The sequence below is a fragment of the Neltuma alba genome, unplaced genomic scaffold (assembly GCF_004799145.2).
Source record: "Neltuma alba isolate B1F8T4 unplaced genomic scaffold, ASM479914v2 tig00011578_pilon, whole genome shotgun sequence".
Classification (NCBI taxonomy): domain Eukaryota; kingdom Viridiplantae; phylum Streptophyta; class Magnoliopsida; order Fabales; family Fabaceae; genus Neltuma; species Neltuma alba.
Genome location: NW_021636231.1, coordinates 617,219 through 642,673, shown reverse-complemented (window position 1 = coordinate 642,673; position 25,455 = coordinate 617,219). Strand labels below are relative to the sequence as shown.

At 33.9% G+C, this 25,455-nt stretch overlaps 4 protein-coding genes across 4 annotated transcripts; all 4 read right to left on the bottom strand.

Annotated features, from left to right (window-relative positions):
* Window positions 1–241: 241 nt before the first annotated feature.
* On the bottom strand, window positions 242–1,606 carry LOC114715210 (F-box/kelch-repeat protein At3g23880-like). The gene has a single exon (XM_028900003.1). The coding sequence runs from the start codon at window positions 1,604–1,606 to the stop codon at window positions 443–445; it is 1,164 nt and encodes a 387-aa protein (XP_028755836.1). The 3' UTR covers window positions 242–442.
* Window positions 1,607–4,660: 3,054 nt separating this feature from the next.
* LOC114715166 (F-box/kelch-repeat protein At3g23880-like) lies at window positions 4,661–6,070 on the bottom strand. Its single transcript, XM_028899957.1, has one exon. The coding sequence runs from the start codon at window positions 6,000–6,002 to the stop codon at window positions 4,806–4,808; it is 1,197 nt and encodes a 398-aa protein (XP_028755790.1). The 5' UTR covers window positions 6,003–6,070; the 3' UTR covers window positions 4,661–4,805.
* A 5,732-nt stretch (window positions 6,071–11,802) lies between these two features.
* On the bottom strand, window positions 11,803–13,187 carry LOC114715173 (putative F-box protein At3g16210). The gene is made up of 2 exons (XM_028899970.1): window positions 12,005–13,187; window positions 11,803–11,926 (listed from the first exon to the last, which is right to left on the bottom strand). Exon 1 carries the CDS (start codon window positions 13,182–13,184, stop codon window positions 12,054–12,056), a length of 1,131 nt encoding a protein of 376 aa, XP_028755803.1. The 5' UTR covers window positions 13,185–13,187; the 3' UTR covers window positions 11,803–11,926; window positions 12,005–12,053.
* Window positions 13,188–21,025: 7,838 nt separating this feature from the next.
* On the bottom strand, window positions 21,026–22,344 carry LOC114715174 (F-box/kelch-repeat protein At3g23880-like). Its single transcript, XM_028899971.1, has 2 exons — window positions 21,155–22,344; window positions 21,026–21,128 (listed from the first exon to the last, which is right to left on the bottom strand). The coding sequence occupies exon 1, from the start codon at window positions 22,319–22,321 to the stop codon at window positions 21,203–21,205; it is 1,119 nt and encodes a 372-aa protein (XP_028755804.1). The 5' UTR covers window positions 22,322–22,344; the 3' UTR covers window positions 21,026–21,128; window positions 21,155–21,202.
* Window positions 22,345–25,455: the final 3,111 nt, after the last annotated feature.

The window sequence follows — 25,455 nt, the reverse complement described above, 5'->3', positions numbered from 1 at the left end:
AGGTTCTAGAGAAATACGAACCCAAAATATCAAAATTCAGAGATCACATAACCTCTTGCTCTTGTAACAAAAACACATTTTTTCTTATGTCTTGCAGAAAATTTCATAACAGATATTGCATGACCTGTCGATTGGAGATCTTTGGATACTGCAGAGCATAGAGATTACAATGATACCACATATCATATAAAAAGTCCCAAATAATCCTACACCAGCAATGAAATAACGTTATACATCCATCTTTGAAAAACAAAAAGGATAGCATGAGATTATAAATGGGTAAAATCAAACAGAAAATATCTCCATTTATCATTCTGCATAACATCTCCAGAAGGCATCAAACCCTATATACAATGATCTTAAGTCTAAACTGATAGGAATACATTGCTCTCAAAAATACTTAAACAACGTACAGCTGCATGGTAATAATTAACCTTGAAGATTAAGGCTCTTCAATTTGAACGTTGCCAAGTGGTACAAGACTTTCCACGTAATTGGAAACAGTGAAACCATAGCCAGGTTTGCGTCGAGGGAATTCAATAATCTTAAGTTCACCAGTAGTGACATTGATCAGATATAGGGGTTCTACATTTCCCATTTCACGTTCCATAAATGCAGCCATTCTAAAATTACTCCACACAATCTGATTCCTCCAAATGGTTCCAGTATATACCTCGACATAAGGCTGGCACAATAGACAAAATGGGACATAAGAGTTGCAAGTATATTTCTTACTTGAACTCCATCTCCCCCCAGATGAGCCCATGCCCCCCTCCTCCATCACAGTCAACGAAAGACAAGAATCTCGAGAATTACTGGCTCTAGAATGAGAAAATATAGCCAGCTTGTTCTCATACACAGTAAACAAACATGATTCCCTAACAAAAGCAGGCCATGGCATCACTGTGAACACTTCGGTTGCTAAATCAAATGAAACTATCACATAACCAAGATCTGCCTTTGACCCATACCAAAACATAACTCCATTAGCAGTGACACCAGAACGTTCGATGTAAACATCTTTTATGTTGTCAAATTGTATGTTTCTCCAAGACCCAATGCCTAATGAATACGCTTCCACTCCACAAACAGCGTCAACCTGGGTCAATCTTACTATCTTATAATCATTAATAATAGGACTGAACCCGAACCCCAAAAACCAGTCCAAATCCGAAAAATCATCCAAAGTCATTATGGGCACTTGTCTCACCTTTCTAGTCGCCGGATTCCACAATAAAGGGGCAGGAGGATGTTTTTTCAAATCAGCGAAGCATAGCAAGCCATTGCAGGAACCGACGAGGAAAAAGCCCAACAAGGAACCGGCCAAAGGTGCGCTCTCAAACTCATGAAACTGCATCTTGCAATCGAGCAAATATAAGTAGAAAGGATAACTGGGATTAGACTGTCCCATGACAAGACAAGGGTTTTGAAAAGTGGAGTGGCAGAGATGTTCTTGGATGAACAATGGGGTCTTGAAGAGAATTTTCCAACGTTTGCAGACGCACTGAAACCGCATTAGGGATTTCACCGGAAGCCGCTTCAGAATCTTGGTTATGATTTCTTCGGGAAGGGATGGTGTGGCGCCATTCATCCCCGTCTGCTTCATGGTTGTCGACTCAGAAGAAGAAAAACCCCCGCCCCAAAATGAGAGCATTTTAGTGTTTCAGTGGAGACTCGGGCAAGTAGATTGTGGAGTCCCGGGTCTTCATTTCCGTTTGCGGAGTGAGTATTTTTTTTTTTTTTTTTTAACGATAAATCAGTTTTGGTTTTCTTCTCAGAAAAATTGCTCAAAGTCGCAGATAAGAGAATTAAATATAAAAAAATTCTTTAAAATCATCAAATAATTTTAAAGTCTCAAGTGACCTTATTATAAGAAAAATTATTTATTTAATTATCAAATTATCATTATTTTTTCTTTAAAATTTATATTGACAACTAAAAAAATAGTCGTTGACAACTTAGAATGTAAAGACTGACAATTATCACGACAAGTATTGACAACTTACACATTACATTTTGTGATATGCTGAGAAAAAGTCTTATCAACCCCTGTCGTGATAGTTGTCAGTCTTTTACAACTTAAATTGTCAACGACTGCTTTTTCAGTTATCAATATAAACTCTCAAAAAAAAAAGAGAGGACAAATTGGTAATTAAACAAATAAAATTCATTGCAATGAGTTCCTTTAAAACTTTAAAATAATTTGATGATTTCCAAGGATCTTCTTATATTTAATTTTCTTGAATAGGACCTTATTGTAATTTTTCCTTTCTTTTCTCTTTGGGCCCATAATTACATACTACCTCCGGTATTTAATATAAGACCTTATTTAACTTTTATTTTGATCCTAAATATAAGACCCTAATCTGTTTTGTCTCTCATATTTATATATTTTTTCCTAAGATAATCCTTCTAACAATGATAATTCTAGCCAACATACTTAATTAGCAATAATATTTTACGAAAAAACAACACCTATTTATTACAAATAAATAATTTAATTTATTTTCTTAATCTCTTCAAATTAGTCAATTAGCTCTTATAATTAGGACTGAAGGTAGTATTAAGTAAAATCAATTTATTGATATGATGTTCTTTAGTCTTCTTCTTTTTTCCCAGAAAAAGGATTTAGCTTTTTAGTGGATTTTTTTTATCACTAATCTTATAAACATTTTGTGAAGTATTAAGGAGTCTAATGAAATTAAAAAGAAAACATATAAGATAATGGAGATATCATCACATTAACAAAAAAAATCTTATATTTAAAACTGGAAGAGTACTACTTCCAAAACCCTTTATTGATAAGTAGACGAGAGAAAAAATTCATTAAAATTGTTAATCTACTTCCCCCATCTTATTTTAATTATATAAAAAGATGGGAATGCATTTCTTTTATTTTTCTTGTTAACTCTTAAAAATATTTTCTTGTGGTACTCAACAACCTACAATATAGTGGAAAGAATTGGCAATTCTTTTGAGTGAAGACTAGGCTGCAGCTATTGTTGAAACTTTTATCAGCTAGGACCTTAGCATCTGCCTCAACAATTACTTGTTTAAAGCCGAAGTCCCTCTGTAAATGGCCCATTCCTCTGCTTCTGGTACTATACAGTTGCCAAGAGATTGGGCGAAGCCAACAAACCAATTATCTTAGCAGGGGCATGGTTGTTACTGTGGAGTTTAGGAGCTTCTTTGAGATCAGCAAAAGATTTCCAACAGCAGCCGGATTCTTAGGCTTTTTGAAAATCATCATTGCACCAAAACTTATCCCTCCATAACCATGAAATCCAAATGATAACCAGGAAACCTTCAGATTCATTCCCATATTTCCACTTAGATTCATAGCTATTCAGTCCTTGAGATCAGCAGAAAAGAATCAGTTGACCACTTACTTCTCCACTCGTTAGTTGGAAGCTAACCAAAGAAAACTTAGCCTTTATGCATTTTTCCATTTTCAGATTACCTAACAATCGTGACTGTAAAAGTTTGGAGACGGTTTTTCAATTAAGTAGTAAGCACTTTTAACAGAAAAAATCAAAAAAATCAAAGTTAAATCCTAGTTCAAGATGATACAGAGTACTTCCAACCAAGCAAATGTGAGGCACACTAAGGAAACATCAATGTGGCCTTGATATAAAAACAAAACACCATTATTTTCCATATATGTGTATATATGTACATATATATGCTCCAAAAATGTACCTTTCTCCCAAAAAAAAAAAAAAAAAAAAAAGACAAACCAATATCTACTGACCTCTGTCAAAGAATGGACCTAGTATTTCTTATGCTAATAGAGTCCTCTGAAACAGCTTCTTCGTAACGGTTCCAGAAAAATACGAACTCAAAATATCAAATATTCAAAGATCACGTAACCTCTTGCTTTTATAACAAAACACCCTTTTCTTATGTATTACAGGAAATTTCATAACAGATATTGCCCATGACTTGTTCATTGGAAATCTTTGGATGCTATAGAGATTACAATGTGGTCAGACATCAATTAATGCAAGGTTTATCACCAATCAATTAATGCACCAATTCAGACAGAAAATGTGTTAATAGGCTACTTCAGATTATGCACATAACAGAAGAGTGAGAATCCATTAGAAAGAGTGAAAGGGAAATGAATTAAAATGACAGATAAATATCTGACAAGCATATTAAACTAATCCAATTAGTTGCAGCAGGAGGTTTTCTCAAGAAGGGTCTAAATAACTTCTAACCACATGAATGTCTGGAAACAAGTAGCACATCAGCTATTAACCTATATTATTTCTGTTGCATAGACATTTCAAAAGAAACTTCTTTGTCATTGTGTATAGAGACAGAAATTGAATGGGAAAAAGGGATGAATGAACCAATTTCTATTAATTTCTGCTTTGCTTATTTCCCAATATTCAATTTCGCTAACCTTGAATGTTATTTGGAAAAGCAGTGAAATTTGAAGAGTCCAATGCAGAGCAGCATCAGCTTGTGTATTCATCTCCTCTAATGCAAGACAAGCAATTGATACTTCATGCAAAAGCATAGAAAAACAGGTTTGGTGTGCTGAGTTGTACTCATACACTAGCACTTAAACAACTCTCGTCTTATATATCCATCTGAAAAGATAAGAAAGAAAAACACAGAGACTGCACAACCTTCAAATAAAACAAGAAACATAAAGCATTCAATACCTGAATTCATCATTGTAGATAACATCACTAAATAAACTTGCAAGTAGATAATGATCTAAAATGCCATAGATTCATTTCTACCAAAAATACTTATACAAGGCACATCTGCAATATAATAGTGAGCCTTTAAAATCAACGCTCTTCAATATTCTGGATGCTAGCAACTGGCACAATGCTTTCCACATAATTAAGAAAAACACAACAAGAGCAATGATTGGGGATAGGAAGCATCTTAAATTCATTGGTAGTGACATTGAACATACATAGACCACTTCTTGGTCCATCTTCCAGTGTTTCACGATCAATTTCAGTTCCAGACGTGACAATTTCATCCCTCCAAATGGTCCCAGGATGAAATGTCCAAGGACAAGGGCCGCTGGTGAATTTCCTAGTCCAATTCCATCCCTCCCCAGATGAATCAATGTCTTCCTCCACCACCCACAATTCAATGATTGAAGATTCAATGGTTGGGAAGTCTCCAATTCCAAGTTCAGTAATCATGGCAATGTTGTCCTCATACACAGTTAAGGTAAAACTTGGATTACCGGATAATGGAGGCCATGGTATCAAAGTAAACACCTCCATTGCTATATCAAATGAAACTATAACTCCATCAGCTTCTTCCTCCTCCTCCCCCTCCTCTTCCTCCTCCTCGCCTGGTGTTGACCCATACCAAAAAATAGCCCCATTAGAGGAGACACTATCACGATAAGGAGTTACATCCTCTAAGTTTTCAACTTCTATTTCCTTCCATGAATCTCTACTTAATGAATAGGCTTCCGCTCCACGAACCGTTATATCACTATAATCAACAGCGATTGCCACTATCTTGTAATCATTAACTAATGGACTGAACCCAAATCCTAACAGACAATTACACCCACCATAATCGATAGCTCTGGAGCTAGGCACCTCTCTGACATCTCTAGTCGCAGGATTCCAAAGTAAAAGGGACTTAGGAGTTATGCCACGCCGCAAGACTTCAACACAGAGCAAACCGTTGCAGGAACCAATGATGTTAACGGACATGCTCGGCGAGGAATCGAACTGAGGTGCCTTCTGAACATCACGGACTTGCATCTCGCAATCGAGCAAACGTAACTGCAAAGGATTAGCTCCATAACTCTGGAAAAACAGAACAGAAGGGTTTTGATGACTGACGTGGCAGAGGTGGTCAGAGATAAAAGACGGGGTCTTGAAGAGATCTTTCCAATGCTTGCAGACACATCGGAATCGCATAAGGGATTTCACCGGAAGGCGCTTGAGAATATTGGTCATTATTTCTTTGGGAAGGAAGGGCGCGGCGTCACTCATCACCGTCTGCTTCATGGTTGTCGACCCGAAGGACACTCACAGGCACAGACGAAAGCCGTCGCTATCAAATGAGAGCATTCTAGGTTTTACGGGAGAGATTCGGCATGGGCAGAAAGCCGCGTCCAAGTATTTATGCGTAAATCGTTTTCTTTTTCTTTTTATCTTTTTTTCTTCCTTTTGTTTTTGGGAAAATTTCACTGTAGGACCACAAAAGACAATTAATTTCAAAGAGCCTCCAAAACTTTCTGAAACTTCACTGCAAGACCAAGGGGCAAACTGATATTAATTCCACAAAGAAAATGACGCTATTGCCCCTCATAATACTTATTGCAGGGTGACATATAAATGGACTAATTTCAGTTGTAAATAAAGGTATGTATGTTGCAAATTAACTAGTCCCACTTGCAAATGGGTTCTCTCACACTTATTCACTCACAGGCACCTTTTTCACGTGAATGAGGTGATATGTAAATGGACTAATTCTAATTGTAAATAAATGTATGTATGTTGCAAATTGACTAATTCCACTTGCAAATGGACGCTCCCACACTTGTTTACTCACGGAGACCTTTTTCAGATGAACGAAGTGACATGTAAATGAACTAATTCCAGTTGTAAATAAATCTATGTATGTTGCAAATTGTCTAGTCTCACCTGCAAATGGGCTGTCCACACTTGTTCACTCAGACACATTCTTCAGGTGAAGAAGGTAATATGTAAATGGACTAATTTTAATTGTAAATATATTTATGCATGCTGTAAATTATCTAACCTCACTTGCAAATGGGTTCTCCCATACTTGTTCACATGAGGGGCAATAGGGTCATTTTCTTTGTGGAATTAATATCAGTTTGCCCCTTGGTCTTGCAGTGAAATTTCAAAAAGTTTTGGGGGCTCTTTGAAATTAATTGTCTTCTGCGGTCCTACAGTGAAATTTGCCCTTTGTTTTTTTTCCCCCCTCCGATAAAATGTTCTTGTCCTTTTCTTTCCCTTATGACGCAGTGAAGGCACGTGATGAATCCATGAGTAATATTAAAAGGAAATGTAGCTAATTTCCAATCTATGATTTTAATTAATTAATGAGATTTTAAAGTCATATTGTCATTTGTAGATGTGTTAGGCTGAAAAAAAATTTCCAGAAAAAAAGAAGACTAAAACCTGAGTCTAAGTCCTCCTACTAAGGGTCTGTTTGGGAGGATTTAAAAAATCTCTTATAAGTACGTTTCATATAAATTGAGACAAAACTCTTATCACATACTTGTCTTGTATTTTATAAATTATTATTGAAAAGCTACTTATAAACTACTTATAAGTTTATATGGTAAACAGGCCCTAATACGGTAAATAAAAACAGCTGTAGAAAGTAAAGAAAAACCAAAAAGGGCCCAAGTTTTTTTTTTGGGGGGGGGGGTGCAACCCAAACTAACAAAGTAAACAATAGACTTGTTCCTGCAAATGCAGAGAGCATAGCCCCAACAAAATATGGATATCGAAATGGCTAATGGGTTGAAATAACCCACTGTTAATTCAATAGTGAGGTAATTAAGGCTCAAATATCTAAAGCAAACGCTAATCAATAGGGTGGGGTATAATGGAATCAGTTGGTCTGTTAATGAACTAAAGTTTAAATCCCCGTTAGAAAAAGTGTGTACATTTAATGCTTGATAATTCTTTAAACATGATTAAGTTCATAGGTTTGTTTTGAAAATTGAAATACAATTAAAAGCATTTAATTAAAAATTTTTTTAATCTTATGTCTTCTTGTTATTAAAATTTTAAAACCCCACCTCATCAATTTGTTAAATTGAAGTCACTGAAACCCAACAATTTTCCAGTCTCGGAAGCATCCGCTGCGTTACCATTTCCATTGCTATGGCATTTTCAATTTTCAGTTTGAATTATAATTTCTTATTTATAATATGATGGAGCTAATACATTTTAAAAAACCTTATATATGCTCTGTCAAGTCGTGAAAAGTAAAGTAAACAACTGTTTTTAAGATAATTTTTAAAAGTTCGAACTCTGCAAAAATGACCTTCTTACCTCCCTCGCATTCCAACTAGGCAAAACCGAAAAGCAACTTCATTGATTTATATAATTCAGGAATTGTTTGTTTCTGAACTTATAAATAGAATAATACGTAGTATTTTATTTGTATTTTGTATGTTACATTAATCTATAATTGATTTAGATCGAACCCCTCCATCTTTAAGCAAGGAGAATTTTTCCCCCCCTCATATTTTTTGGGGGCTTACCAAAATCACAGTTAAATCTTAGTTCAAGATCATGAAAAGTATTTCCAACCAAGCAAATCTGAGGCACAGTAAGGAAACATCAAAACACCATTCCTTTCCATATATATGTATATGCATAGATATGCTCCAAAATGTACAATTCTACAAAGAAAAGACAAACCAATATCTATTGACTATCGCTGTCAAAGAATGGACCTAGTATTTCTTATGCTTATATAGTATTACCTCCAGTCCTAATTATAAGAACCAGTTGACTAATTTGAGGAGATTAAAGAAGTAAATTGAGTTAGTTATTTGTCCTAAATAGGTATTGTCTTTCCTAAAATATCCTTGCTAATCAAGTGTATTGGCTAGAATTCTTATTATTAGAAGGGCTACTTTAGAAAAAAAATTGTATAAATATGAGAGACAAAGTGGATTGGAATCTTATATTTAGGACCAAAATAAAAATTAAACAGGGTCTTATATTAAGAACCGGAGGTAGTACTCTTAAACAGCTTCTTCATAACGGTTCCAATACTCAGAGATCACATACCCTCTTGCTAACACTTTTTTCCTATGTATTACAGAAAATTCCATAAGAGATATTGCCCATGACTTGTTGATTGGAAATCTCCAGATTCTACAGAGATCACAATGTGATCAGATATCATATAAAAAGTCCCACATAATCATACACCAGCATGATATTACAGATAGATCAAATAAAACAGGAAATATCTGCATTTATCATTCTGCATAACATCTCTAGAAAGCATCAAACCTTATATAGAATGATCTGAAGCCAGACTGACAGGAATACATTCCTATCAAAAATATTTAAACAACGTAAAATATAAATCCGCAATGTAATAATTAACTTTGAGGATTAAGGCTCTTTAATTTGAACGTTGCCGACTGGTACAAGACTTTCTACGTAATTGAAAATCCTAAAACTATAACCAGGTTTGGGTCTAGGGAAAGCAATAATCTCAAGTTCATTAGTACAGATATAGGCGTTCAACATTCTCCATTCCACGTTCAGTAAATGTAAGCATTCCAAAATTAATCCAGACAAATTGATTCCTCCAAATGGTCCCAGCATATACCTTGAGATAAGTGTCGCGAATGTATTTCTTCCTTGAACTCCATCTCCCCCCAGATGAACCCACGTCCCCCTCCTCTATCACACACAAAGAAAGACAAGAATCTTGAGAATTTCTGGTCCTAAAATGAGAAAGTATAGCAAACTTGTTCTTATTACAACAATAGGTTTAATGGCTCGCAACAATCTAGCCGCTCTACCCATTTATTCTCAGTGGACGTACTTCTATGGCACTTCATTTCGAGTTCTAACATTAACATATCTTCTTACCTACATTGTGTAATACTATATTTGGTTTTTTGGCACCAAGGAAAATGTTATATGCTTTCAAAAAGTCTTTTCTTTAGTTTCTTCAGTTTTTGCCCAATTAATAAAATCATCTACATAATATGCCTTATCTCTTATTGTGGCATGTGTTCCAAGGAAGTGGATTGCCATAGGTTTCACCATACACTCCTTGCTAGATTGGAATGATTCTGAATGGGACATGACTAGGTGAGCAGGTGGTCAACATGACTTCTTTATTTAAGGTCTATTCACCAACTCAACCTGGAAACTTTGCACGGGGTACTCAAATAAAGAAGTCATGTTTAGTTAGTAGATGAAACCTGTGAATATCACTTTGAAAACTTTGAAGTAGTTGACAATGAAACCAATCGCCATTCTCTAGAAGAAAATTAGCCCATAATCGTTACTTGCAGTTTTTCTTTCTTTTAATTCTCTGCTTATCGAATGAAAATATGGCTTGTTTTCTTGGGGGGTTAATATGCTTTGCTTTTTCAGGTATGTCGATGTAGTGTGATATGATTCTGCAGTTTTTTTCCCCAAAATCTTTATATATGTTTTTATACAATTTATTATGATTATACGATATATTCTAATTTAAGTGAATCTAATTGCCTAAACAGTCTATTACAATTATAATTTTAACCAAATGTATCACTTTGTGCATCCCACAGGGAAGAAGTTTCAAGATGTTGTAGATTAAATTATTAGAAAACATTCCATTAAATTATTGTTCTCGTGCGAGAAGATATTAAATTATTATTTGATTATTAATTTGTGGCAAAAAAAATTATTTGATTGTTAATTGCCAATTTGTTGGGAAACTAGTTGATTATGATGATAATTCCAAATCCCTCAAATTTGGAAAAGAAAAAAAAATCATATTAAAAATTTCCATCCACTTCTCTCTATTTTATGCTAAACCAAAAAAAGGAACGGAGAGGGGAATGCTTTTTCTTTTTTTAAAACCAAATAAGGGTAGGCAGCAATTTGATCCTCTACTTTATTGCCATATGAAGGAATAGCCATTGTCTTGTTACACCCCTTCTTAACCTAAACGTAGGAGCAACCTAGCGATGGTTATTTTAATTTTGAGTATGACATCTTAATTTGTTTTATCTCCAATTTATATACTTTTTTTTTTTCCTAAGCTTTCCTATTAGCTAATTCAACCATGCAATTATACTTTATTTTTTTAACGAAAGAGCAAAATGATACTTCTCCAATTCTTAATATAATACATATTTAACTAATTTGATTAGACTAAAGAAGTTAGATAATTTAGTTAATTATAAAAAATAGGATATTTTTCCTAAAACACTATAATTATCTTCTTTAATATCCTCTCTCCCCCTTTTATTTGATTATAGTTGAGAAAGTATTCATAAAAGTAATTTAGAAAAAATTAATAAATATAAAAAATAAATCTCATATTTATAACTAAAATCAACTTAATAATTAAGTCTTATATTAAGAACCAAAATAGTAATATATTAAAAATGAAAGAGTTACAAACCAGAACTGACTAAAGGACCATCGTACTACTCCTCCGGTCCTAAATATGAGACCGTAAGAGTACTTTGTTTGAGGATATTACAATCTTATCATCTTCCTTCGCAAATGTTTCTGCTAAGCTAGGCTCTTGTCAATCTTTTCCGAGTTATGCTTCTAATTTTTTCTGTTCTTCATTGTACTGTTATTTGTAGAACTTTATCTTTTTCAGCTTTCATATCATTTTGCCTTTCATTCCCCCCCCCCCCCCAAAAAAAGAAGAAGAAGCAATAGTACTAAAACAGAACCCGCTTTTTTACCTGTGTCTTGTCCACAAGCGTGTCCTCAACCATGTTTACATGCAGTTCTTTATGGCCTTTAAATAAAAAAGATAGAAGATATACAACAGAATAGAATCATAAACTGAGGGAAGCATATTTTCAAAAAAAAAAAAAAACCCCCATGTTTTATATGTCCATAAATTAGAATGACAGGTATTGAACTTTTGTAAATAGAATATATACAATTTGTCAATCTGAGATTCTTCTTAGAATTGTTATGGCAAGATAAGAAAATAGCATCTTTGAGTTATATATTTATGATTGATATTATGTTATTAAACTGCACATGAGGTGCAACTAAAATATTTTCATGTCATGTGACAGTGACACTTGGGAACATCATCAAGGTCCTGTAGGGATACATTTATCATTATGTAGAGAATTGCTGAGGTAAAAAGGTGCTAGTAGGACTGAAGGCATATATCAATCTATATAACATCTCTAAAAAGCAAAAGGGACACATTTCTACCAAAAATAAAACAAAATATCTGCATTTGTCATTCTATATAACATCTCTAAAAGGCATAAAACCGTATATAGAATTATTTGAAATCTAAACTGATAGGGATACATTTCTACCAAAAATACATAACCGTGTAAATCTGAATAATTAACCTTGAGAATTAAGCTCTTCAATTTGAATGTTCCCAAGTGGTACAAGACTTTCCACATAATGAAAAACACTAACAGCATGTAGAGGTTGTAGTCTAGGGGTAGCAAGCAACTTAAGTTCATTAGTATTGACATTGAACAGATATAGGCCTTCAACATCCTCCATTCCAGGGTCAGTAAATGTAGGCATTCCCAAATAAATGAAGACAATTTCATTCCTCCAAATTGTCCCAGCACATAAATGAAGATCAGAGTTGCAAATGTTGTAAATATGTTTCTTACACGAAACCCATCTCTCCCCAGATGAACCCATGCCCCTGTCCACCATCACACCCAAAGAAAGACAAGAATATTGAGAATTTCTGGTCCTAGAATGATAAAGTATAGCAAGTTTGTTCTTAAACACAGCAAGTTCCCTTGAATAACTTGCAAAAGCAGGCCATGGCGTCACTGTAAACACTTCCGTTGCCAAGTCAAATGAAACTATCCCAGCTGCCGTTGGCGCATGCCAAAACATAACTCCATTAACAGTGATACCATCACTAAGAACAAAAAGACCTTTAATATTGTCAAATTGTATGTTTCTCCAAGACCCTGTGCTTAATGAATACACTTCCACTCCACAAACATAGGGATTCAAGGAAAATCTGACAATCTTGTAATCATTAATAACAGGACTGAACCCAAATCCAAAATTCCAACCAAACGCAGTATCATTAAAAGTTATGGGAATTTGTCTGACCTCTCTAGTAGCCGGATTCCACAATAAAGGGGTAGCAGGACGGATGGTGTAATCGGCGAGGCAAAGCAAACCATTGCAGGAACCGACGATGTAAGTGTCCACCAAGGAACCGAGGAAAGGTGTCTTCTCAAACTCACAAAATTGCATCTCGCAGTCGAGCAAATATAAGCGGCAAGGTTCACCTCTATTAGAATGCCCAATAACAAGAGAAGGGTTTTGATGAGTGGAGTGGCGGAGATGGTCTTGGATGAAAGAAGGGGTTTTGAACAGATTCTTCCAATGTTTGCAGACACATCGAAATCGCATTAGGGATTTCACTGGAAGCCACGTGAGAATGTAGGTGATGATTTCGTCGGGAAGGAACGGCGCGGCGCCGCTCATCACCATCTGCTTCATGCCGCGGCGACCAAAAGGAAATGACTAATGAAAGCATTTTTGAGACCGCATTATGTGATGCTCATCAACCAAACGCACCGTTCTACTAATGAGAAGAATCCTAACCGTTGGTCTTAACATGATCTCACCCGTTGGTTCACCATGGGCCTCTTTTTTTTTTTTTTTGGCGCGAACTTCTCGGAATGTATAGTGGCGTATTTAGGCGTCGAAATCCTCCAGAAAAAAGGCCTTTAGGTCTATTGTGGTTTTGAAAGTATGGTTTATTTATTCTCAGAATTAATACAAAAAGTTGAAATGAGAAAATATGTGTCATAGAAAAATGATATTTGGGTTACCAGATGGAAGTTCTTATATCACATTTATATATATATAACAGTAATTAATAACAAGGTAAAATTGGAAAGTAGCGATTAGTAAATTAGTTAATGACTTATATTTATGACTAAAAACTACTTTTAGAAGATACCTTATTATAATAAGAACTGGGGGGAATATATGAAAGATTGCTTAATGTTTTGGCCCACAAAGCAATGCTTCTAAAGAACATATTTTTATGGAAAAATATTATATAAATATTAAATGTTCCTCATGAGATTTTATTATTTTAATAGCAACAGCTGTAGTAAGGTTACTAAATTTATTTTGAGGTTAATTTCAAATTTTTCTCATATGAAATCATGAAATCAATTTGAAATTTTATATTTTTTGCCATTAATGTGTAATTTTATATTGATATCATATCAAGTCAATGGAAAATAATCCCTATCATGCCAGAAGTATCACCGATATGGCAATAAACAAATCAATTTCCAAATTTGAATTTAAGCTTAACAAAAAGTGAAATCAAACACTCTTAAATACTTAGTAAAATTGAGATATTAATAATTTGATTCGTTGACAAGAATATAACACAACTTCCCAGATATGTACATCATATACATTTTACATTATTTTTCTATTGATATAAAATAAGAAAATATAGAGAAAAATAGGAAAATGAAATGATACATATTTTTGGGTACAAAAGAGGGCTTAACCCAAAATAAAAGCTAAACTAGACTGGGAAGAAGACAGATTAAATAATAAAAATGATAAAGCCCACTTCCTAAAAATGAGGCACTACTAAGGAAATTCCATTGTGTTCATGAAAAAAACCAAAACATCATTCTTTTCCATAAATAGACATATATACTACCTCTGGTCTTTAATATAAGATTTTATTTAACTTTTATTTTAATCCTAGATATAAGACCTTAATTCACTTTATCTTTCATATTTATGTAATTTTTTTCAAGATAGTTTTTCTAATAATTGTAGCTTTAATCAACACACTTGATTAGTAAGGATATTTTAGAAAAAACAACACTTATTTATTACAAATAATTAACTTAACTCATTTCTTTAATCTCCTCAAATTAATCAACTAGCCCTTATAATTAGAACCGAAGGTAGTATATAATAATGCTTCAAATTATCTTTCTATGAAGGGCAAAAAACAAAAAAAAAATCTACTGATGATATTTTCTGTCAAATAATGGACCTTGTATTTCTTGTGCCAATAGAGTGCTCTAAAACAGCTTCTTGATTAGCGTTACAGGAAAATATGAACTCAAATATTCAAAGATCATCTTTTATAACAAAAAGCTTTCTTCTTATGCATTACACAAAATTTCACAAGTAAGAAATATTGCCCATGACTTGTTGATAGAAAAACCTTGTATAAACATTGCAATCTAATCAGATATGATATAAAAAGGCCCAATAATCCATACAGTAACAATTAAATAGCAGTATATATTTACCTCTGGAAAGCAAAAGGGATGACCGGATATCATAGACAGATAACATAAAGCAAGAAACAGCCAGTCTGCATTTATTATGCTACACTAAAGGGCATCAAACCTTATATACAGTGATCTGAAGTCTGCATTGATAAAGATACATTTCCAACAAAAATGTAATAATCAACCTTGAGAATTAAGGCTCTTCAATTTGAATGTTGTCGATGGGCATAAGGCTTCCCACATAATTGAAAACACTGAAACCAAAACCAGGCCTTGCAATTTGAAAGTTGGCAATTGTGACAGGCCTTTCCATGAATTTGAAATCACTAACATCATGGCCAGATTTGAGTGTGGGGAGAGTAAGCAGCTTACGTTCATTAGTAGTGAGATGGATCAAATATAGGTGTTCAGCATTCTCCATTCTAAGCTTATCAGATCTGTGCATTCCAAAATCAATGCAGACAATTTGATTCCTCCAAACGCTCCCAACATATAACTCATGTAAATTGAATGTATAGCTAAGAATGTAGTCCCTAGAACTCCATATGTCCTCAGATAACCCTATAACCTCTTCCAACTCCCCAAAATAAATAGAAGAATCCGGAGAATCTGTAATCCAATTGGGAGAAATTATAGCAAGTTTATCGTCATTCACAGCAAGTTTACAGCGTGAAGTGGGCGATAGTTTCGCTGTAAACACTTCCGATGCTATGTCAAACGAAACTATCACAATAGTATCTACATCAGTATCATCAGTATCATCATCCATTACCCCTTCGTATAGCTCGATCCCATCCCAAAACAAAACTCCATTGACATTAACACCATGATTATTGATACAAATATCTTTTAAGTCGTCAAATGGTATGTTTCTCCAAGACCCTTTGCTTAATGAATACACTTCTACATCACAAACACAAGGATTTAAGGAAATTCTTACAATCTTGTAATCATTAATGATGGGACTGAAGCCAAATCCGAATTCCCAACAAATCCGAGAATCGTTAAAAGTTATGGGAATTTGTCTGGTCTCTCTAGTCGCCGGATTCCACAACAAAGGGGCAGGAGGACCGATGTTATAATCGGCGAGGCAAAGCAAGCCATTGCAAGAACCGACGAGGCAAACGCCCACCAAGGGACCGACGAAAGGCGCCTTATCAAACTCACGAAGTTGCATCTTGCAGTTGAGCAAATATAAGCGGAAAGGATCATCTCCATTGGACTGCCCGATAAAAAGAGAAGGGTTTTGTAGAGATGAGTGGCGGAAATGGTCTTGGATGAAAGATGGAGTCTTGATGAGATCTCTCCAATACTTGCAGACACATTGAAATCGTATTATGGATTTCATCGGCAGCCGCTTGAGAATGTTGGCGATGACTTCTTCGGGAAGGTACGGTGCGGCGCCGTCCATCGTCGTCTGCTTCAGGGTGCTCTGCCGTGAAGAAAAGATCCCTCAGACTCAGAGGAAAGCAGGAGAAATCAGAAACTAAGAATCAAAACAATATACCTGTGTTTGCTAGTTGGAATCTTGCAGAAGAAAACCGTCGGAATCAAATGGGGACGATAAAGGGATTACAGATCACTTGGCGAAAACGAACTCCCCTTCGTTCTTTTCGGCCTATCTTGCCAGAAGCCCCAAAACGCACATTACAATACAGTTATTAACAGACATTAGAACAAACTGCAGATTGAATGTCCTGAATTTCATATATGGATTTTAAAAAAACCATGTAATTTAATATTTAACTTTTAGTTAATTTTCAATCACCAATTTAAAATCATATAAGAGATTTTTATTATTTTTAACATCACTAGATTTTATTATTTTAATGAAAACGGTTTCAGTAATGTTATTAAATTTATTTTGAAGTTAATTTAATTTCAAAATTATCGTACATGAATTTAAAATCAATTTGAAATTTTATTTTTTTCAATTAGTGTGAAATTTTACATTTATATCATGTCAAACTCGATGAAAAATGATCACAATCCTGCCATAAGTATTATACCATCACCCATGAAATCAATTTCAAATTTGAATTTAAGCTCAGTTAAAAAAAAAAAAATGAAACCAATGCACTTGAACTTAGTGTCCACTTGGATTAGCAGTGAACAGCCATGACTTTATGTCATCATAATTTTTGTAATTGACACCCGTTAAAAATAATATTGGTTAATCATAATTTGTGTTTAAATATTTTTTTCTCATCAGTAACATTGAGAATGTGAATTATATTTGGATTTTATTTATTAAAATCACTTATAAATATATAATTACCAAAAAGCAATAAGGGTATATAAGAGGAATATAATTTAATATAATTATTATATTTAATTATTGCTATTTAAATATAGTTTTATTTTAATAATTGTTATTAATAAGGGTGGATTGGAGAATTCACATAAAGCTGATATAATTAAAAGATGGAGATTTTCAAGTTAAAAATATTTCTTAAGAAATAATTAGTAAAGTAATTTAATGGAGTGGAAATCAAATAAGTTTGGAAGCTTGGTTCCCTGGGTGTCCATGTTTTTAATTAGCGAAGCAAGAACAAACGAAGAATGTAATTGGGTCTACCCAAAAAGGAGTTGAGCGATCGCCCAGTTCTGTTGAGTACGGATTTTTTTTTAATGCAAATCTGTTATGAAGGAGTGTCAAAGGGCACTTGGTATTCTAAATCCAACTGATCTTGGGAAGTATAGTTTAACATTTTGTCAGTTCAGTTAATTTATATCTAAGCCAGTGTTGTACTTTCACTTTTCTTTCTTTTTGAGGCACAAGAGATGCATTGAAGGCAACGGATCGATAAGCAAAATCTGAGACTTGATCGAAGAAAATTGATCCTTCAGACCTTTCAAAGAATCGGATGATTCGATCTTCCTCACGATGGGTAAGCGCATTCTTAGTAGATCCACATGTGCAATCCTTAACATTGTGTTTGGCTCTCAAAAAAAAAAAAAATTTAATAGAAAAAAGGGGAGGGCAGAAAAAGGAGGAGAGATAGAGGGAGGGAGGAAAGAGATGGGAGCGATTTAAATGATCTTTTGTTTAAATTGATTACAAGGGAGAGAAGTAGAGACATTTTAACAATATATTGTTTGGCATATAAGCATAAGAAGGGAAGGGAAGGGAAGGGAGGGGAGCTATTCAAAAGACGAACCATTTAACCTTTATAAAATTTAAATAATTTTTTTCTATTTTCTATCTTATCAATATGTAAATATGTGTGAGATAATTTCTCAATTTTAACAAACAAGCAAAACTCGATTGTGCTTTTACCACAAGCACAACTCATTGAGAAAAACCCCAAAAAAAAAAATCCCTTGTTTTTCATAATATTGTTTACTGGTTCTGCTCGATTCAAAATAAAAGCTACACTTTTATTTTTTTTATCTTTTATTTCCTTATTTTTATTTTTAATTAATTAAAAGATTAAAATATGCTTATTAATGTTTCTATCTAGCTTAAGCTAATATTACTCTATATTGACTTTTCTCAAAAACATTATAATATTTCCTAGTGTTTTTCTTGTCCCAATGACTTTTATCATTTCATATTTTTTAGAAATTTTTTAGTAGTTTAATTTTTCTAATTAACTTGTTACGCATAGGAAGAGAATGAAGTTAAGTTGATGAGAGTTATTAAAATTACAAGATTGAGAGAGAAATGTAGAGCCAGAGAGCCAAAGAGATGATAAAAGGAGAATTATGTTATTTTACTTAAATATTTTCATTCTCATCTCCCCTGCAAAAAATCTCAAAAAAGACCGGGAAGGAGAAAGGAAGCCAAATGAGGGGAGGAAAGCAACTCTCCTTCCACTTTTAAAAAAAATGTCCCAACCAAACAAGAGGGGAAGAGCCACTTCCCTCTCCTTTCCTCTAAAAGCCCGTACTAAACACAACGTAAGAGGTTGAACCTGAACATTGTCTAGCTCATCCCATAGGATCTTCAATTGAGTGTAGTATTCATTAACACTCAAACTCCCTTGCTTTAAGCTATAAATTTCCTTTTGTCACCCAGTAACTTAGAAGAGATCATATTGTGAGTATCGAGCTCGAAGATTACTCCAGATGTCAAAAGCTTTACAAACCACAAAATACTTCACATGATCATTGGAGACAGAGATTTAAGAAGCTAGTCTTGGACTAAATGATTACAGTGTTCACAATCAAAATAAGTCAAATCGGTAAAAGCCGATGAAGAAATTGATCCATCGATAAACTTCAACTTGTTCTTGGAGAGAAGAGCCATATGCATGGATCGAGCCCATCTATGGTAGTAGTAGGAGCTATTCAAAGGTGGAGAACACAAGAACTAATGCTGGATTTTTGTTGGGATAGATGTAAAATGGACTCGATTGATCAGTGGTGGAATCAGAAGAAGCCATGAATCGAGTAGAGAAAATAATGAAAAAAGAAAAAGGGATCTGAGAAGATGAATTTGAAGGGGTAAGCAAAAAAAAGACGGAAGATAAAGCAATGGCAATGAAAGAAAATTCCATCCGTTATAGAAGACCAAACCTCATGTTTGGAAGAAGTTTTAAAAAGAGGGTTTAATGAAAACTACATGTTGTTTTTTTGCCAGGATCAAACCTGATTTAATAGCTCGATAGCTAATTAGACAACACCTTGGTATAGTTAAAGTAGGTGTTACAAAAACAACAAGATGGAAAGAGCGTGTGTTGATTATGATGAGAGAAAAATGAATAGACTTGAAAGTGAGATTAGATGGAGAGAAAATGTAGTAGTGGTGCAACCCAAAAAAATAAAGTTAACAAACGTTAATGGGAGTTAATGAATTTTGATATTTTTTCCTCTTTTAGAAAATGCATATATACTTTTACATTCAAATAAACTTTATGGTGTCCAGTGCCAATAGTATAGACTTCGTCATTAAAAATGCACCTTCAAACTAATTTCGTGGGGCCTACTAATGAGAAAATAAACTTTATTATTAAAATTACATCTCATCCCTCTATATATATATATATGAGAAAAATAAAAGAACTGTGAAAGTAGTAGGAATGGTCATTGCCTTGTTATGATAGGTAAACACCAATTATTACCATTATAGATGATTTATTGAGGTGAGTAAGTAATTTTATTTTAGTTAAGTGTTTTTAATTATACAAAAACAGAAATTTATTTTTTGAAATTAAAAAATAAAACAATTTTTAGTAATTTTTGGTCTTTGTATTTCTTGTCTTTTATTTGAAAAAATTGGGAAACTCTTTCTTTTTTATTAAATAGCTTTTTCTCTATTTGAGAATTCGATTTCTCATGAAAGCTTCACTGTCTAATCTCTTTATGTTTATTTTCAAACACAATTTTTTCAAAACAGTTAACCAAACCATTTTGTTTGTGTTTTATTTCCAAAACTTGTTTAAAATTTTTTTTATCAAAACATACAGGTCTTAAATAACTTCTAATCAAATTGCAAAATACTTATTTATAAGCACTTTATAAATTTAAATAGATATTCTAATCTTATCTAAATATTTTCCAGACATCCTAATCTATTCAAAGACTATTAATATAATTAAATATTGCTTAAATCCCACTAATATTATTTAAATTCTATTTATATCATATTTAAATATTTTTTTTATTTATAATTATGATTACATAATAGTTTGACTCTCAATCGCGAAGAAGGAGAGCTCACGCAGGGGAGAGAAAAACTGGCCAGATTTCTAAATGAGTTATATAATATATAATTTAGAATTATTTGTTTCATAACTTATAAATAGCATAGTTTATTGTTTATTGTATTTTATATTTTATATGTCTCACTTCACATCTTCAGAGTGATTCTTTTTTAGGAGGAGAAGGAAGCGCATATGGGAACAAGCTCATGTTCATGTTCTGGGTTCAGCTTGCGCCAAAAAGTCCAAAATAATCCATACACCAGCCATTAAATAACATTATATATCTACCTTTGGAAAGCAAAAGGGATAACTGGGTGTTACAGATAGATAGGCAGCATTAAGCAAGTCCAACAAAAAAAAGAAGGTAACATTAAGCAAGAAACATCTAGTCTGCATTTATTATTCTACGCCATGTCCCTATCTCCAAAGGGCATCAAACCTCATTTACAATAATCTGAAGTCTAAATTGATAAGGATACATTCCAACCAAGATACATACATACATACATACATACATACATACATACATACATACATATATATAAATGTTTAAAACTGCACTAACTAACTTTGAGAATTAAGACTCTTCAATTTGAATGTTGTCAACCGGCACAAGGCTTTCCACGTAATTGAAAATACCAAAACCAGGCCTTTTCACGTATCTGAAATCACTAACACCATAGCCAGGTTCGAGTCTGGGGAAAGAAAGCAGCTTACGTTCATCAGTAGTGAGATTGATCAGATATAGGTGTTCAGCATCCTCCATTCTGAGTTTCTTAGATCTGGGCAATGCAAAATCAATCCAGACAATTTGATCCCTCAAAATGGCCCCAGCACGTAAATCATGCAACTTGAAAGGATAGTTAAGAATATATTCCCTAGAACTCCATTTCTCTCCAGATGACCCTATAGCCCCCTCCCCCAACACCCTAAAATAAATACAAGAATCTTGAGAGTCTTTAATCTCAGAGGGAGAAATTATAGCAAGTTTGTCCTCAGTCACAGCAAGTTTATAACATGAAGTTGGCGATGGTACCACTGTAAAAGTTTCTGATACCATATCAAATGAAACTATCACATAAGGATCCTCAATATCCTCACTTTCAGCTTCATCACTATCCATTTCCTCTACATGCTTCCTCCCTTCCCAAAACATAACTCCATTAACATTAACACCATGACCAAGAAGACAAACATCTTTTATGTTGTCAAATTGTATGCTTTTCCAAGCCCCTGTGCTTAATGAATAAACTTCCACTTCACAAACCACAAAATCCAGGCGATGTGAGGAAAATCTTACAATCTTGTAATCATTAATGACAGGACTGAACCCAAATCCGAAATTCCAAACCATCCGAGAATCGTTGAAAGTTATGGGGATTTGTCTGATATCTCTAGTTGCCGGATTCCACAATAAAGGGGCAGGAGGACGGATGTTGTAATCGGCGAGGCAAAGCAAGCCATTGCAGGAACCGACGAGGCAAACGCCCACCAAGGGACCGACGAAAGGTGCCTTATCAAACTCGCGAAATTGCATCTTGCAATTGAGCAAATATAATCGGAAAGGATCATCTCCACCAGACTCCCCGATGAAAATAGAAGGGTTTTGATGAGAAGAGTGGCGGAGATGGTCTTGGATGAAAGATGGATCGTTGATGAGATTTTTCCAGTGCTTGCAGACACACTGAAATCGCATTAGGGATTTCACCGGAAGCCGCTTGAGAACGTTGGTGACGATTTCTCCGGGAAGGAACGGTGCGGCGCCATCCATCACCATCTGCTTCATAGTGCTCTGCCGGAAAGAAATCAGAAACTGATAATCAAAACAACATACCTGCGTTTGCTTGTTGGCCCCTGAGAAGAAGGAATCTCGCAAAAGAAAACCATCGGAATCAGATGGGGGTCATAAAGGGATTACAGATCATTTGGTGGAAACGAGCTGCTCTTCGTTCTTTTCGGCCCATCTTGCCCATCCACATGTTATATTATAGTTATTATTAAATATTAAAACAAATTCCATATTAAACGTTCAGAATTTGATACTCCTCCAGTAGTTAATATAGAATTTATTTAAATAATTTGATTATATTAAGAAATTTAATTAAGTTAATTAATTATAAAATAATTCCTATATCAAAGATCAGAGGAGTATAAAATTTCAAACTGCATTTACAAAATCCATGTAATTTAATATTTAAATAATTTTTTAGTTAATTTTCAATCACCAATTTAAAATCATATATGAGTTTCTTTTATTGTTTTTTGACCCCTTTAGATTTTATTATTTTAGTGAAAACGGTTTTAGTAACGTTGTTAAATTTATTTTGAAGTTAATTTAATTTCAAAATTTACGCGTATGAAATTTTATATCACACCAAATTCATTGAAAAACGATCACAATCGGGCCTTATGTTCAGTATCAAGAATGAAATCGATTTCAAATTTTGAATTAAGCTTTCACGAACAGAAAAAGAACAAAGAAAGAAGAAACCCACGCACCTGAATACTTGGTAAAATGGAGATACTCCTTCAATCCTTAATATAGGTTCCAATTATTGAGTTTATTTTGGTTCTAAATATAAGACCCATTTATCATATTTGTCAGTTTTCTCTAAATTACCTCTATAGATACTCTCAACCATAATCAAGTAGAAAAAAAAGAGAGGATATTAAAAAAGATGATTATGATATTTTAAGAAAAACATATTACATTTCTTATAATTAATTAACTTACCTAACTTTCTTAATCTAATCAAATTAGTTAAATAAGTCTTATATTAAGGACCGAAGGAGTATTAAATATAAAAAAAATGGAATGATGCATTTTGTTCAATGGAGCCTTAAAAAAAAGGGGCAAATTACATGAAAAATTCAATGCTGGAGATATGAACACTCAAGGGGAATCAAGCTTTGAAACTTGTTTGATTGCCGGTCCATTAAATTACTTATAATTATTCCTTAAGTAATACTCCTCCGGTCCTTAATGTAAGGCCCATTTAACTAATTTGATTAGATTAAGGAAGTTAGGTAAGTTAGTTAATTATAAGAAAAGTGACACATTTTTCCTAAAACACCATAATCATCTTTTTTAATACCCAATTTCTCTCTTCTACTTAATTATGGTTGAGAGAGTATTCATAGGGGTAATTTAGAGAAAATTGATAAATATGAGAAATGGGTCTTATATTTAGGACCAAAATCAACTCAAGAATTGGGTCCTATATTAAGGACCGGAGGAGTAATTTTTAACTTGAAATCCTTCATCATTCAATGAATCAAGCAAACAGAAGATATCAACTTTCTGTGAAGTTTATCTTCCCAGTTCCCACACTCGCTTTCCTCATCTTTTAATGAATCTCCATTTTGCATAGGGGTGTTCACGGGATGGATCGGGACCGGGACAGGCCCGTCCCGGTTCCGTCCCGGTGAACAGTAACGGGACAGAAAATCTGTCCCGTGTCCCGGCCCGTCCCGGGGTTGTCCCGGTCCTGGTCGGGACGGGACGGATCCGGGACGGGACCGGGACGTCCCGAAATTATTATTTTTTAATTTTTTAATTTTTTTTAAAAAATATGATTTTTTTTAATTATTATTTTTTTGAGCTTAAATCTTATAAAAACATCTTTTTTATTTGTTTGGGCACTCTTAAACAAAAGTTCAAAATATTACATATAATAGTTATTAAAAACTCTAAACAAAAGCTTTTAACACAATAAAAACTTGCTAAAGATTCTAATCATCAATAATCTCAAATCATTAACAAATATAAAAACTCTAAATAAATATATCCATAGTTCCATACAATAGTCTCAAATCTTAAAAAAAAATATGAAAAAAATGATATTATATAAAAAATTAAAAAAATTAATTTTTTTTTTTAAAAGGAACCGGGACGGGACCGGGACGGGACAACCCCGTCTCGTGTCCCGTCCCGTCCTGGTCCCTTTTTTGTCCCGTCCCGGTTTGTCCCGTCCCAAAAAATTTCAGGACGGATCCGTCCCGTCCCAATAAGACCGAGACCAAAACGGGCCGACCGGGACGGACCGGCCTTGAACACCCCTAATTTTGCATTTTCTTGCAACTAAGCAACTTAATTGCGCCAAATCATATGAACATTGTGGTTCACCCTTTGTGAATAACTTTAATTAATGTGAGTCCAAAAAAAAAAAAACTTTAATTAATGGATACTGATATATATTAATTTCTAATCCATTTATTTTTTCCAAACAATCATTTCTGTTAAACTTCAAAGTTACCTGGATAAAATTACAGCGGAATCAATCAAAACATGTTGGTCTATAGGATTGAAGTGCCCTATAGGCCATAGGATTGTCCATTCAACCCCCATGTTTAAGCAATAAGGAAATGTTCTGTTATACTCCCTCCGTTCCTTATTATAAGAGACATTTGATGCTTATGACATATTCCTATATATAAGAGACACTTAAAAGTTGTTTCTACTTTTTAATATTGATTTCTTATTTTACCCATATTTATTGTCTCCAACTCACACTCTCTCTCCCTCCTACTTCTCTTTCTTTCAATAATTTAATTGTTCTCTCTCATGCTCTCTCTCCTTATTAATGAGGGTATTTTTGGAAAGAAATTATATTTTTTACACATTAATTGTTCTTAACTAATTTTAACTACTTTTTTGATCAACGTAATTCGGTTATTTGTCTCTTATAATAAGGAACAGAGGGAGTATTTCAAAGGAGGCGTATCAAAATCATAATTTTTCTTCTTTTTTTTTGGGCTAGACACAGGTATACTCTTATAGGAGACAATTCTTATAAGAGGCAATTTTGTTCGAAACACTGTCGAGCACTA